This window comes from Pecten maximus, chromosome 9, assembly GCF_902652985.1.
Source record: "Pecten maximus chromosome 9, xPecMax1.1, whole genome shotgun sequence".
NCBI classification, from domain to species: domain Eukaryota; kingdom Metazoa; phylum Mollusca; class Bivalvia; order Pectinida; family Pectinidae; genus Pecten; species Pecten maximus.
In genome coordinates, this window is record NC_047023.1 from 18,123,398 (window position 1) to 18,137,342 (window position 13,945).

The 13,945-nt window shown below is 36.7% G+C and overlaps 1 protein-coding gene across 7 annotated transcripts in view; it reads left to right on the forward strand.

Moving 5' to 3' along the window:
• Positions 1-13,945, forward strand: part of LOC117334562 — a 118,639-nt gene that overhangs the window by 64,761 nt on the left and 39,933 nt on the right. For 3 of the 7 annotated variants that reach the window (XM_033894252.1, XM_033894251.1, XM_033894249.1), the window contains exon 8: positions 2,038-6,658. The exons of the other annotated variants lie outside the window; for them this stretch is intronic. In XM_033894252.1, the coding sequence (XP_033750143.1) occupies positions 2,038-3,212 (1,175 nt within the window). In that variant the 3' untranslated portion in view covers positions 3,213-6,658. Of the gene's footprint in view, positions 1-2,037; positions 6,659-13,945 lie in introns of those variants that run through there. 7 annotated transcript variants of the gene reach the window in all.

Below are 13,945 nucleotides of genomic sequence, written 5' to 3' on the forward strand. Positions count from 1 at the left end.
AATTTCTTATTTTTATGAACAATTGAGGATAGTTAAATGAAATTTTGTCTGAATCCAATGTAAAGAGTGAATCTGTAGAGTGTTCTAATGCTGGATGTTGCATAATACAAAATTGAAAAGTTCAGATAGGCATCTGTCCAGGTTGCTTTCAAGGTATGAAGGTAAAAGGTCAAGATCTCTGTTACTATAGATAGAATATTAGTTTATCCATTATGTTTTTGAGTTCTGTATACCACATGGTCAAGGTCACCATTACTATTTTTAGAAAACCCTTGCCAACACTCTAGTGGGTTCATACCTTGAGAGACGTTGATTAAACTTCACACCATGATGAAGGACCACAATATCTCAGATAGGTTTGAGATAGGTTTGAGTTAGGGTTTTTGGTTCAAGGTCAAGGTAAAGTCACTGGTACTATTCTTCTATTGAGGGCAAGTAGGGTGCATGCATTGCTTTATCAATACCAGTTGCTATAAATGCCTTTTATTTAAGTCAGTTGTTTCCAGAACCATTCAAATGGAAACATTATGGGGCTTCTGATTGATCAAATTTGAATTATTGTCCAATTAAGCTGAGGACAAGCTAGTACCTTGGCACTATTTTCCAAAACAATAGATGTTGTGGTAATCAGGTCACTATAACACAGGTTTTGTGTGACGTCAATTTATTAAACTTAGTCAGGTTGGGTTATTTATGAATACCTATTACTCAAGACAATGGAAATAATGGAAGCTTCTGATTGGTCTGAATTGAGATATTGTCTCATTAAGCTGAAAATTGGTATATAAGTTTTTTGAGGGATATCAAATGCAGCACTGCTGTTTTCCCAAACAATACCTGGTAGATGTCACTTGGTTGCCATGGTTGCAAATGAAATGTAAAAGGTTTTTGGGTTGGCATTGGTTTACAGTTCTAGCTGAGGCTTGTTATCCTCTGACTTTTAATCAGTGCTTTACTGAAGAAATTACCTACTTGGGATAGCTTTATAGGTCAAAAGGTCAAAAGAGTTCATGCACATTCTCTTGAGTCATTACACTCAAGTTAAGTTCAGGTTTAGAAGCACATACATTGTGGGGACCTTTTCTGTGCCCTAGATTTTAAACTTTTAATGTTAAGAATATAAGTGGTCCTCACAGGGTATTCATGAATTTCCCCAAATGGGGGACTATAGGTTTTGCCTGCGTCTGTCCGTCCGTCCGGTTAGAGTTTTGGTTAAAGTTTTATAATGGCACACCATTCACTTAATAGTGGTATAAGGATGCTGATTCTTTGCATAGAGGTTCTTTTGGTGTGTGGCATTACTTTTGTACAGTTAAAAAGGAAAAAAGTTTGGGGTTTTTTTTTGAAATTTTTGCCATATTATGAACTTAACTGTTATTGCTGTATTGAGGTTAAAGTTTTATAGTGTCACACCATTCACTTAATAATGGTATAAGGATGCCGATTCTTTGCATAGAGGTTCTTTGGGTGTGTGGCATTACTTTTGTACAGTTGAAAATGAAAAAAAAAAAAAATCTTTTTTTTTTATTGTTTTTTTCTCCATGATATGGGCTTAACTGTTTTCTCTGTATTGAATGCTTCACTGATGTGAGATTCTTTTGGAATAAAATCAGTGTACTACTATGCTGTGCTATACAGAATTATGTTTATATTTCAATCCAAGTCTGTTATTATACATTTCAATTTAAATTCACTTTAGATCCTTTTATTCTCTACAGTAGACATACAAAAAGAATACCTGAATAGCTTTTATGGGCAGGAAACATTGTTTATTCACCCCAATAGAGTTGAATTTACACATTGTTTGGAATGAACTTATTTTCATAAAATGACCATGTTTCAGTTAACGTTGTGGCTATCAATTTTTTTAATCAAACTTGAATTGGCTAAAGGTTTAACTTGGGGGCACCGGTAGGGAACATGTGTTGGTTTAGCAATACTCACAGAATGCTTGTTTACCATGGCCAGCTGTCTTGGGTTTTCCTAAATACTAGTGATGATTCATCTTAGAGTTAATTATTACATATTTCCTTGCAGAAACAACAAAAAACATGATAAATAATGAAAGAAAAAGTTACCAGTTTATTGCCACCAAAAGTTTCTGTGATGCCCGGGAAAAACTTCTGAAGAACAGGATTGTTATAATCCAGGGAAATACGGGAGATGGGAAATCATCTATTGCAATTGAACTCCTTCGTTCACTTTGCAGTGAGGAGGAGCAACAGAAGAACCTTTGCAGACAACCACTGGAATTATATGACATAAAGGACTTAGATTCAGTGGCACCAAAGTCACAATTAGTTGTTTATTTAGATGATATTTTTGGTAAGAATGCTGTGTGTTATGCAGATGTGGAAGAATGGGAGAAAAGACAAAAAGCTGTTCTATCCAAATTTTGTGAAAGTGAGCACTCTGAGAGCAATTTTCTTGTCATTACCATTCGCAGTGGAATTTTAAACTCTTTAGATAGTTCTTGTTTGGAAAATATATTCACAGAACAAAACATTATTGACCTAAATGAGTACAAAGATGAAAAAGAAAAACTGGAATTATTAAGGTTATATGAACCAAAAGATGAATTTGTTAAATGGACAGATGATGAAGAGAAAGAGATAATAAGATCAGCCCCAGACATTGGGTTTCCCCAGTGTTGTAGATTGTTCAGGGACACACCCGCTTTGCAAGAAGAGAGATTAAACTTCTTTAGAAGACCTTTTCATTTTATGAAATCAGCTTTAGCTAAATTAAAAGATGGGAAATTTTATGGGTTGCTCTATCTGTTTCTCAATGGAGGCAAATTGATGGAAAATGATTTAGACCCTTCCAGTGAAAATATTAATAACAAATTGCTAGAAGCAGCATTTGCTGTTGATGTAGTCAGAGTTATTCCAACTTCAGAACTCATGTACAACAAGGGGAGAAAACCTGAATTTGTGAAGGAATCATTGGAAAGTCTGCTGGGTTCGCTAGTGAAAAAAGAGTTCACCGAAATAGAAGGAGGATTTGATTCTTATTACAAATTCAATCATGATTCGATTGAGGAAACAGTGGCATTTTTGTATGGAGAGAAAACTCCCATTGGTTACATACAAAATTGTCCCAGCAAGTTCCTCAGTTTTCTTACTACAGCCAAACACACCCCAAACAGGATAGTCATATCATCTTACGAAAAAAAAAGATGCCATGTACAAACGCTCACTCAAAGAGTTTAAATCTATTGATCCCAGAAGATATAGGTATTTTAGTGAATGGGAATATTTAGTTACATTAGATGTATGGAATGATACCCAGTTTCTACAGGGATATATTAAATGGCTAAATGGTCAGAATGTTGACCAAACTTTGTGTCTTGAGATAAAACTTGCCTTATTGAATGGAGCATGCTCCATTGGTTCAGAAGAATGTGCCTCGTATCTCCTATTACAGGGTGTTACACCTGACAAGGAGACACCATTTTTTGTAGTGAAGGGTGGGAGTGTAGATCTACTGAGGAAACTACTGACATATGACATCACTCCTACAACGAAGGCACGCAGGTCACGATCATCACATTATGCAGCACATATAAATGTTCTTCACGAGGCGTGTTTGAGTGAAAGAGAAGAGATGGTGACCTTGTTGTGTGACACTTATCCAGACTTGGTATATGACACTGAAAAAGATGGAAGTAGCACACTCCATCTTGTGGTATTGACAGGAAACTGTAGTATATTTCAGACTGTGGAGAGAACGGTACTTAAATCCTTGTGTAGAGTTGAAGATGCGCAACATCAGTGTGAATCAGAAGATGGTCGTGTGGTACATCAAAATTGTGCATGTGCTCAGTTCATGTCACAGTTAATAGATAAGTTTGGCAAGACAGTATTACATCAGAGTTGTAAGCATGGAAAACGAGAGCTTAGTTTAGATTTGTGCAAGGTTTATCCAACACTAACCACAACTTTAGGTTATAAGTTTGAGGACACAATTTTACATTTTTGTTGTAGGTATGGACACAGGGAGCTTTTTTTCCAGTTGTGTAAGCTATATCCTGCACTAATCACAGTTGTAGATATGTATGGGAGAACTGTATTGCATGTAAGCTGTTTTAGAGGACACAGGGAGATTTGTTTAGATTTGTGTAGATTATATCCAGCACTAACCACAGTTGTAGATAATGAAGGGAAGACATTTTTACATTGGAGTTGTTGGTGGAGAGACATGCAGCTTTGTGTAGATTTATGTAAATTATATCCAGCATTAGCCTCAGTCAAAGACAATGAGGGGAGGACAGTATTACATGTGTGTAGTGAGTGGGGTTGCACAGAGAATTGTATAGATTTATGTAAGTTATACCCAGCACTAATCACAGTTGTAGATAAACGCAGTTTAACAATATTACATTGGAGTAGTAAGAGGGGACACAGGGAGCTTTGTTTACAGTTGTGTAAATCTTTCCCAGCACTAACCACCATCGTAGATAGCTATGGATGGACAATATTACATTGGAGTTGTATGAATGGACATACAGAGCTTTGTTTAGAGTTATGTAAACTCTTCCCAGCACTAACCACAATTGTAGACAAAGATGGGAGGACAGTATTATTTGTGAGTTGTATAAAGAGACATGTGAAGTTTTGTTTAGAACTATGTAAGTTATATCCAGAACTAATCACAATTGCAGACAAGTTTGGGAAGACTGTATTACATACGAGTTGTAGGACGGGACAAAGGGAGCTTTGTTTAGAGTTATGCAGAGCCTACCCAGCACTAACCTCATATGTAGATAATAAAGGGAGGACTATATTACATATGTGTTGTGAAAAGGGACGCAGAAAGCTTTGTTTAGATTTGTGCGAGCTCTACCCGGCACTAACTACAGTTGTAGATAAGGAAGGGAGAACCATATTACATATTTGTTGTATTCAGAGTGACAAGGAGCTTTGTCTAGATTTGTGTTTGCGCTACCCGGTACTTACCACAATGATAGACAAGTTTGACTGCCATTGTCTACATTACATAGCCAAGCGTACATCAGATGTAAACTGGTTCACTAAATATGAAACTCATTTGCAACAGTACGCAGAGTCGACAGGGCAGAAATATGACATCACAACTATGCTTACTGATAACGGGAGATCTGTTTTAGACATGGCAAAGGAATTCAAGTACAGCAGGAAGAACCCTTTGTATGATCATCTTGTCAAATTGTTCAAGAAATAAAATTAGATGTCCATTCTAACTACTGTACACTTGCAACTGATTACCTGTGTAACAAGGTGACAAAGCAAAAAGATAAGCTTGAAGAAATATTCTTGTCCTCATCATTTTTAATAAGGTATTAAAACAGTGTTGCAGTGACAGTAAGTATTGCCATATTGAACATTATCTTTAACATACAGGAATTCGAATGTACAGTTAACTTTTGAAAATTGATAATTGTCTTTCTCTTTCAAAAAATATTTTAGTTAAGTGTGGTGATATCTCATCCAAAAACTAGTTGAGGTGAGCATACTTTGTGGACTACATACAGGTTTACTGGTGTAGTTATATGCATACTTTCTCTACAGATATTTCAGTTTTACCTCAACTAAAGCCACTAAACCACTGTAAGTAAGCCTATTGCTATCACCAAGATCTAACCAGATGTATAACAAATACAGTTTGTAATTATATACCATTACTTAGACATTAAAAACAACCACATGAAGATGGCGGCAGCATTAATTAGGCCATATAATGTTAGTATAATTTCATTTACTTGACATCATGGGGTCTTTATGCCCGTCCTGATGCAATGTAAAAGCTAATCTCAGGAACTACCAATGCGATCCTCACCAAACTTTGCGTACATATAATAAGTGTGATATCTTGTGCACCTTACTCTTTTCATCCAAGATGGCCATCACAGCCTCTGTTTGGCTGAGATCATATGCAGTAACAACTTTTGTTCTGTTTGGTGGATCTCAATGAAACTTGATTGGAGGAATGAAAACATGACATCTCTGATTTTAAGTGAAAGAAAAATGCTCAATTACGATTCAAGATCACAGCTACATATGTAAATGGAGGCTTCTGATTGGTCAAAATTTAGATAATGCCCAATTTTCATGAAAATTGGTATGTTCATGTGGTTGGTTTATACTAAGACAATGGCTGTGTTAATTTTATGAATCTCTGACTGGCCCTAATCATATCCAGTAACAACTTTTGTTCTATTTGATGCCGATCCAAATGAAACTTGGTGAAAGGGATGATAACATGGCAATGTTTCATTTTAAACAAAAATACTGGTATAGGATTTAAGATGGCCACCAAACAGAGGGTCCAGATTGGAATTTAGATATTGTCTGATTTTGATAAAATTTGGTACATGTTGATATACATGTACATGTATGTGTGATTTGTATGATAAATACAAAGACAACTGCAGTGTCCATGTTCTAAAATGGATGCTGCTATATTTGTCTAAGTAAAGTTGATTGTATTGTTATTGTTTGAGACTAGATTATACCAAAGAGGTAGAGGTGAACCTAGTTTAAGATGTGTAGCTTTTAGATAGCAATAGAATAGTTGGAGATTCAGGAAAATGTTATTAATTATGTAATATTACACATGGTGTAATTGTGGATTCTGTAAATAATTATGTAATATTGATAAACTGCATCTTCTGTCCAAAACCTGGCTGTTGTGTTGATATTTGAGACATATTATTATAAATATCGTACTTTCTGCTATTGTTTTTAGCCCACCATCATCAGATGGTGGGCTATTCAAATCGCCCTGCGTCCGTGGTCCGTCGTCCGTCCCTCCGTCCGTCCCTCCGTCCGTCCGTCCGTAAACAATTCTTGTTATCGCTAATCCTCAGAAAGTACTGAAGGGATCTTTCTCAAACTTCATATGTAGGTTCCCCTTGGTGCCTAGTTATGCATATTGCATTTTGGGACCGATCGGAAAACAAGATGGCCGACAGGCAGCCATCTTGGATTTTGACCATTGAAGTTTGTTATCGCTATTTCTGAGAAAGTACAGAAGGGATCTTTCTCAAATTTCATATGTAGGTTCCCCTTGGTGCCTAGTTATGCATATTGCATTTTGGGACCGATCGGAAAGCAACATGGCCGACAGGCAGCCATCTTGGATTTTGACCATTGAAGTTTGTTATCGCTATTTCTGAGAAAGTACTGAAGGGATCTTTCTCAAATTTCATATGTTGGTTTCCCTTGGTGCCTAGTTATGCATATTGCATTTTGGGACCGATCGAAAAACAAGATGGCCGACAGGCAGCCATCTTGGATTTTGACCATTGAAGTTTGTTATCGCTATTTCTGAGAAAGTGCTGAAGGGATCTTTCTCAAATTCCATATGTAGGTTCCCCTTGGTGCCTAGTTATGCATATTGCATTTTGGGACCGATCGGAAAGCAACATGGCCGACAGGCAGCCATCTTGGATTTTGACCATTGAAGTTTGTTATCGCTATTTCTGAGAAAGTACTGAAGGGATCTTTCTCAAATTTCATATGTTGGTTTCCCTTGGTGCCTAGTTATGCATATTGCATTTTGGGACCGATCGAAAAACAAGATGGCCGACAGGCAGCCATCTTGGATTTTGACCATTGAAGTTTGTTATCGCTATTTCTGAGAAAGTACTGAAGGGATCTTTCTCAAATTCCATATGTAGGTTCCCCTTGGTGCCTAGTTATGCATATTGCATTTTGAGACTAATCAGAAAACAACATGGCTGACAGGCAGCCATCTTGGATTTTGACAATTGAAGTTTGTTATCGCTATTTCTGTGAAAGTACTGAAGGGATCTTTTTCAAATTTCATATGTAGGTTCCCCTCAGTGCCTAGTTTTGCATACTGGGACCAATACGAAAACAACATGGCCGACAGACAGCCATTATAGCTAAATCTTAAATTCTATATATAGGTTCCCCTTGTTTGAATAGTATTAGAGGGCTGTTTCTGAATTTACACAGATAAGTAAGACTTAGAGGAAGGGAAAAGTAGGGAAAAGATCAATCTGACATGGAACCTATAAAGATCATTCAATGGTGGGCGCCAAGATCCCTCTGGGATCTCTTGTTTACCATTCCATTGTCTTTCTATGGTATTGATCAGATATACATATACTCAATTTTCGTTTGTAGGTTCCCCTTGGTGCCTAGTTATGCATATTGCATTTTGAGACCAATCGGAAAACAAAATGGCCGACAGGCAGCCATCTTGGATTTTGACAATTGAAGTTTGTTACCGCTATTTCTCAGAAAGTGCTTAAGCGATCTTTCTCAATTTTCGTTTGTAGGCTCCCCTTGGTGCCTAGTTATGCATATTGCATTTTGAGACCAATCGGAAAACAAAATGGCCGACAGGCAGCCATCTTGGATTTTGACAATTGAAGTTTGTTACCGCTATTTCTCAGAAAGTGCTAAAGCGATCTTTCTCAATTTTCGTTTGTAGGCTCCCCTTGGTGCCTAGTTATGCATGTTGCATTTTGAGACCAATCGGAAAACAACATGGCCGACAGGCAGCCATCTTGGATTTTGACAATTGAAGTTTGTTATCACTATTTCTCAGAATGTAGTCAAGGGATCTTTCTCAAATTTCATACATAGGTTCCCCTTGTTTGAAAAGTACTGGAGGGATGTTTCTCAATATACACAGATTAGTAAGAGGAAGGGAAAAATAGAGAAAAGGTCAATCTTACATGGAACCTATAAAGATCATTCAATGGTGGGCGCCAAGATCCCTCTGGGATCTCTTGTTTACCATTCCATTGTCTTTCTATGGTATTGATCAGATATACATAACATATACAACATAGGAAGGTAATGCTTTACTTAATATGAATACAGTTGTTAAAACTGAGTATTATCTCAATACATTAGATAGAGTAGAATCATCATTGACTCCTCCATACATAAGACTGTCTCAATATGTTATGGAGGTGGTGATAACATAGAGGAGAAACACTATATTAAAATTAGAATCTATTTTAAGTGTAGTACCTTGTGATTGTGCTATGTATTATGTATTGAGATAACAAGTTAGAGTGATGGCATTTATGTAAGTTCCCCATGGTCCCTAGTTGTGCATATTGCATTTTGGGACCAATTAAAAAAAACATGCACGACAGGCAGCCTGGATTTGGCTTTCTTTGAAAGTTCTGAAGGAATATGTCTTAAATTCCATATGTTACCTCCCCTAGGTCCCTAGTTATGCACATTGCATTTTAAAACCGATTGGAAACAACATGGTCAACAGGCAGCCATCTTGGATTTTGACCATTGAAGTTTGTTATTGCTATTTCTCAGAGAGTACTAATCGTTATTTCTCAGAGAATACTAAAGGGATCTTCTCAAATTTCATATTTATGTTCCGGTTGGTCCCTAGTTGTGCATATTGCATTTTGGGACTTCTTGGATCTCTTGTTAAGAAGTACAAAAGGCTTTTTTCTCAAACTACATAAATAGGTTCCTGATGGTTCCTTTGGTTGTGCCCAGTTGATATTGAGTTTGAGTCAGAAAACAGAAATAGTCAAGAGTTGAAGTTTAGTATTGCAATTTTTAATTCATGGAAAGTTCTCTTATATGTATATAAATAAAACATAACTGTTACATAAAACCACTCAGGATCGTCAATGGTGGGCATCTAGATCCCAGAAAGATCTCTTGTGTATATATATAGCGATCACTGACTGCTGTGTTGATTTCTTTATTTTTGCTCTCTACTGATGCACAATGGTTTTTGAAAGTTTTCATATGTTTATATATTTGAAAACTTTCATATGTATACATATATAAATATATATATAATTAATCATGTAGTAAGAACGATAGTACTGACAAGTAAATTGGCAAATTTCCGAGGCAATCTGCATGCCCCTTTATCAAGACACAAGTAAATTACAAACTATCACATACATATGTAATATATAAGCTGTGTCTGTTTTTGGCTAGGTTATGAGGTGCTATAGTTCCTGTTTTTGAGACTTCATGAGAAAAGAGTCATAAAAATTGTCCTCCTTTGTCACGTGTGCTACTGTGTTATATATCTCAAATAATTAACACACTGTATCATATGCATATGTGCTTTGATTTAAAGGTTAAAGATTTGAATTTCCCCTTATAATTGCACTTTGTTTAATATATGTTATATGTGTATAATTCACATCAATGTATGTATATACATGTATATACTTTGTGATCCCATTGTTGATATTGTCAGATAAGCTTTGTCACTATGACCTTGTCACTGACTTAGATAAGTCCTTGGTCAGAGTATCACACAGAGACTTGGCATGAATTCAGAATTCTTGGTCCAGATATATGGATTTAATGTTTTGTTTTCCATTTTCAAAAAATTAGGAATTGTCTTGTGCCATAGATGGTGGGCTAATCAAATCACTCTTTGTCTCATATCCATCATCTGTCTGTCCTTAAACGATTCTTTTTATCACTTTTTCTCTGAAAGGTTCTCGCGAATCTTTCTCAAATTTCACATGTACCTGTAGGTTCTCCTTAGTTCCTAGTTGTGTATATTCTACCTTGAGACAGGCCATCATCTAGGATTTTAGGAATTGAAGATTGTTATCGCTATATATAGAGAAGTAAGGAAGGACTTTTTCTCCAATTTCACTGGTCGGATTCCCTTGGTTGGTAGATGTGCCGATTTGATTTTGAGCCTGATCTAGAAAACAAAATGGCTGCAAGGTGGCCATCTAGGATTTTGAAGTTTGTTATCTCTATTTCTTGAGAAGTACCAGAAGGATTTTTCCTAAACTTCAATGGTGTGTTCCCCTTGGTCGCTTGATGTCTCCATATGATTTTCAGTCTAATTTGGAAACAAGATGGCCGACAGGCAGTGGCTATCTTAGATTTTCACAATTGAAGGTTGTTATCAAGCAAACTCATTGAATCACTGATAAGTTCCCCTATTTGTTCAGAATTAAACAAAGAGTCGGCTCACCAAAGGTCAAGATCATTAAGTCGAAATTCAAGGTCATAGGTCAAAGGTCAAATATTGTATCTTTTTCTGGTTGAATTTTTGTTATGACATGATGAAGCAAAGTTGTTCAGAATAAAACAAGGAGACAACTGACCGAATGTTAAGGTCAATGTGGCTGGGTCAGTCTAACAAGAGTTTTATTCAGGTTTTTCCTTTCCTGTAAGCCCAACAGATATGGAGGCGGATGTGTATGATGTATATGTTGCTCCCTTGCCACATAATGGGGCCCGTGCTGACCAGTATAGGTGTTCTAGCTCTATTTTGAATATGATCCAGAAATCAAAAAGTTCCAAGGTATCTCTCATATTGCATATGTAGGTTCCCATGGTATTAAGCTTCATATGTAGGTTGCCCTTGGTCACAAGTTGTGCCTATTTGATTTTTAATCTAATCCAGAAAGCAAAATTGCAGACAGTTGAAGTTTAGCATTGCTATTTCTAAATTACAGAAAGTCTTCTCTAAGATATATTCTTGATGTACTGTTAATGTTACTGTAGAAATATTTATCATTGTAGTGTGTGTGAGATACAGATTACATGTAATTACACTGGAATAAATACAAACAAAATCAACTATTCTTATTCATGTACAGAATACATAGCTGGATATTATTACTGAATTCTTGTGGTAATGTTTATCTGTGAGAGTTACTTCCCTTCCCACAATTTAAACGCCTATATTTCGATTGTAGCTACCTTTCATGTGTTAATATCTTCATTTCCATGTGTAGGTATGTTTGGGTGGTGTTTTTGGGTAAATTGTGATGTCCGTTTTGACTGTCTGTGAATTTAAATGGTAGACAACCTGGTCATTACTCTGATACACATACTTCTTCAGCAGCAAAGGAAAATAAGTCTCCAATACTTGTTCCACATGAGTTGTAACAAGAAGACTAATACAAAATACAAGACGGGCGCTGTAATTAAAATCGGTTAATGTCCTTAAAATAATGAACACGTCAACCAAGTGAGGGTGGAGTTTGTTCCCAACACAGGCACTTGCATAGAAAATTTAATTTAATTTCTTTCATATGGTAGTGTACTTTCCACAGTACACATACTACTGCCATATAAAAAATCAAATCCCCATGTTCTATGCAAGCGCCTGTGGTTCCCATGGGTATTCCCTTAGTCTGTTGGGAGGTCTTGATGTTATCCACCAGAAATACAATCAATCTCATTATGTCATCCTATGCACATTTCTTATGTTATGGATATGTTAGATTAACTCTCATATAGACTGAAGTTCAATATCATATTCCTAAACTTCAACCAATTCCCCTTCCCCGCTTTTTTTCTTTTTTCTTTTTCTTTTTTTTTTTCAAAGAAAGCTCTCACAACAAAAGAGCAAAGATGTTCGCTCAGTTTTGAAGAAAACTCCAGTGACTTGATAGAAAACGTTTTAAGGAGTGGGTGTTTAGGATTATTGGACTTTTGATCTGGACTTTAGCGGTATGGAAGGTGTTGTTGAGGAAGCAGAGACGTTTACCCTTCCGAATCACCCGGTCTTATTTTCGTACTTTTCATAAGGTTCATAAAAATCTACTTTTGCTGTTATTCTTAAAATAGTAGAGGAGATAGGTATATTTACAAGGGATGACTGATATGTTGTGAGCCTCGTACTGAAGGAGGTACTCAACCTTTTTTTTTTTTTTTTTTTTCTTTTTAAGTCCTACTATTCTCTGACTATATAGGGTCTCATTTGGTTAGTTCAAACGACTTTAGCATAATGGACAATATCGGTGAAAGAAAAGTGATCAAATATTTGCATAAAAAAGTTTTAACACCGAAGGATATCCATGATGATATGGTAGCAACACTAGGGAAATATTCCCTTCATATTCTACAGGGAAAAGGTGGATGGCGAAATTTAAGCGCGGCCGACAGAGCCTTGAGGATGACCCACCGTCCAGGACGGCCTGTCAGTGTTGCAACCCAAGAGATGGTTAATAAAGTTCATGATATTGTTATGACTGACGGACGAGTCACAGAAAGATATATAGCCAGCTGTAGAGTTGGCATTTCACGGAAAGGAGTTCATTCCATTCCTACCGAGGATCTTGCATATTAGAAAGCTTTCGGCCCAATTGGTACCGAGACTTCTGACAGTTGATCAGAAGCGCACCAGAAGCACATTATTGCGTGCTAATGTTAACCTTTTTTTAAGAAGATCCTGCCAACTTTCTCAAGAGATTTGTCCCTACGGATGAAACATGGTTCCATCATTTTAACACAGAGAGGCCAAACAACAATCGAAACAATGGAGGCAGTTACAGGAAAATATTAAACTTAAGCGCCACAGAAAGCTCAATAAATATGTGTTATTCCATCAGGACAATACTTCTGTTCACAAGTCTGCCATTGCCATGGCTGTTATTTCACGATTGTGGCTTTAAATTGATTGAGCATCCGACTTATTCACCTGATCTCGCTCTATCAGGCGTTCATCTATTTCAAAAACTGAAAACAGCTATATATTTCAGACACACACTTTCAGCCCGCTGATGACGTCATGCATGCAGTGGATGACTTTCTGAACGTCCAAGAAAAGTAGCTCTATAAAAGTGACATTGAGGCCCTCAAACACCGCTGGCAAAAGTGAATAGATACTGAAGGGGATTGTGTTGAAAAATAATACAATATGTCCTGCAAAATTCAGATCCTCCCGTACGAGGCTCACAACGTTATACAGTACATGTATATCAATTAACCCTCGTAGTTTACATATGATAACATACTGTGGTCAGGGACAGTAATTATACCCTCTCTACGAGTTTGTCCTATTCAGGTTATTGCTGCACACGTAGAATTGAACCAAGCTTATAAGACATGTTCATTCATTCTTGATAGATATATTTAAATTTCCGACAAAGTCCTACAGACAATCGTTAATGCATATCGACCAGATGATGGAGTATCTACTAGACTGTCCAAAAAAGAATTGGACGGAAAAACAC